The sequence below is a fragment of the Nansenia antarctica genome (assembly GCF_963989245.1).
Source record: "Nansenia antarctica genome assembly, chromosome: 2".
Taxonomy (NCBI): Eukaryota; Metazoa; Chordata; class Actinopteri; order Argentiniformes; family Microstomatidae; genus Nansenia; species Nansenia antarctica.
Genome location: NC_137675.1, coordinates 29,353,729 through 29,356,228, shown reverse-complemented (window position 1 = coordinate 29,356,228; position 2,500 = coordinate 29,353,729). Strand labels below are relative to the sequence as shown.

Here is a 2,500-nt window from a genome sequence, read left to right as displayed (position 1 = left end):
GGGAGATGACCGCGGTCATCAGGGTGCTGCTGCCGTGGAACGGGGCGCTCTGGGACCACGAGGCGTTGTCGCCGCCGCCGTCGGACGGGGACGGGGAGGACGACGCGTTGGGGAAGAGGAAGAAGGAGGAGGGTGGTGGGGAGGAGAGGGAGGAGGAGGAGAGGGAGGAGGAGGAGGGGTCTCCCAGGAGGGGCATCCAGTCTGTCCCGTCTAGGGGGTCCATGGTTGCCATGAAGAGGGGGGGGATCGGGGGTTCAGGGGGGTTAAGGGATAGGGGGGGGTACCCCCAGTCACTGGTTTTGGGTCAGTGTTGCGTCTCTCTCTTTCCAGCGGGTGATGTTGGGATTTGGCGAGGGGAGGCTGATCTGGGGCCTGTGACGATGGGGGTGGGGGGGGTTGTATACAGGGGAGAGGAGGAGTGGGGGAGAGGGGGAGTGGGGGAGAGGAGGAGAGGAACAGAGGACTGAGAGAGGGGAAGAGAAGGAAAAGAGGACTTGAGAGAGGGGAGGAGATGAGAGGAACAGGGGAGTGAGAGAGAGGAGGAGAAGAGGAGAGGAACAGGGGAGTGAGAGAGAGGAGGAGAAGAGGAGAGGAACAGGGGAGTGAGAGAGAGGAGGAGAAGAGGAGAGGAACAGGGGAGTGAGAGAGAGGAGGAGAAGAGGAGAGGAACAGGAGAGTGAGAGAGAGGAGGAGAAGAGGAGAGGAACAGGAGAGTGAGAGAGGAGGAGAAGAGGAGAGGAACAGGAGAGTGAGAGAGGAGGAGAAGAGGAGAGGAACAGGAGAGTGAGAGAGCGAGGAGAAGAGGAGAGGAACAGGAGAGTGAGAGAGAGGAGGAGAAGAGGAGAGGAACAGGAGAGTGAGAGAGGAGGAGAAGAGGAGAGGAACAGGAGAGTGAGAGAGAGGAGGAGAGAGGCCTCCAACCTTCAGCGGACTGTAGTCTGTGTAGACAAAGAAGAGAAACTTTTATTGGTTCATTTTCAGTACACACACACACACACACACACACATGCACACACACGCGCACACGCACACGCACACACGCACACACACACACACACGTACACACAGACACGCACACACACAATCTTAGTTTTCTCTTTAACAGCACATTTTCTACCGTGCAATCTCAGACGATACATTTCCGCGTGTTTCTCTTTTCCTTGCGCAACAGTGTGCACATGTATACACACACACACACACCACACACACACACACACACACACACACACACACACACACTCACACGCAATCTTAGTTTTCTCTTAAACAGCACACTATACTGTGAAATGAATCCTTTCAGCCTGTTTCTCTTATCCTTGCGGATCAATGCCTGCATGCACACACACACACACACACACACACACACACACACATACACACACACACACACACACACACGCACACACACACCCACACCCACACACACACACACACACACACAATCTTAGTTTTATCTTTAACAGCACATTCTCTATACTGTAAAACCATCCCAGAGAATACCTTTCGGCCTGTTTCTCGTTCCCTTGCGAGTCAGTAACCTACCTCAGTAACCTACCTCAGTAACCTACCTCAGTAACTTCCCTCAGTAACCTCCCTCAGTAACCTACCTCAGTGACCTATCTCAAGCAGTAAACACGACGAAAGGAGACACGTCGCCTGTATTCAGTGACCGGCTAAGTGCGACTATATTCATGACTGCTCTGAGGTTAAACCATTCTGACAAAACACAACGAAAACGTCTCCGCGCACTCTAATTATTCCCTTAAAGACTTTGATTATAATTAACTGTGAACGAGAACACCATCGCCTCCGGGGGTTCTTTGACGCTGTGAATAATCTTCTTAATATAATATAATAATCTTCTTAAAGCCGCAAATTAAAACCGCTTCATCGTTTTACGCGCGGCGCAGGAGACAGGAGTGCCGCGGACGGGACGCACTTTAACTGAAGATTGTTCATCCATCGTAGCCTATCGCATTGTCACACTTCAAACATGTTTTAGGCAAACTATCCGACTTAGAGGTGAAACGTTGATCCGAAGCAAAACTAAACTAAATATAGCATTATGAAGCAAACTAAACACGTTAGTGTGCTATCAACGTCACTGTTAAATCCACGTCAAAGTGCACATTTTGCCCAGCTCCTGACTCTTAAATGTCCAATTGTTGAACTAACGAATAGTGCAAATGTTTCACCTGTCAATGAATCAATAGCATTTAGAATAGAACAATAGAAAACGGTAAAGAACCAAATGGAATTTCTATAACCTAAAAAGGGAACGAGAAAAGTATTTCAGACTTACAGCCAGAGAACGCGACGGACCTCTAAAATAGCCTATATAGGTATTTAAAAAGTCCTTCTCTCGCGTGTTAGGTTAAACCAAAAATCCAGAAAGAAACGAAAGTTAGTAGATATCCAAAAAGGTATAGCGCAGACTATTGCACCGTCTCTGTGCCGCGCTTATTATCTCTATCCATGGAGCTGCGCTCTAGTCTCCATA

General features: G+C 49.5%; 1 protein-coding gene across 1 annotated transcript in view; it reads right to left on the bottom strand.

The window, feature by feature from the left end:
- LOC308150090 (somatostatin receptor type 5) overlaps positions 1-1,995 on the bottom strand; it is a gene marked incomplete at both ends in the record, with an annotated part of 15,143 nt that extends 13,148 nt beyond the window's left edge. Inside the window, 2 exons of the mRNA XM_080522956.1 lie at positions 1-49; positions 1,987-1,995. The exon at positions 1-49 is cut by the window's left edge and continues 281 nt beyond it. Of these exons, the coding sequence (XP_080379082.1) occupies positions 1-49; positions 1,987-1,995 (58 nt within the window). The remainder of the gene's footprint in view (positions 50-1,986) is intronic.
- Positions 1,996-2,500: the final 505 nt, after the last annotated feature.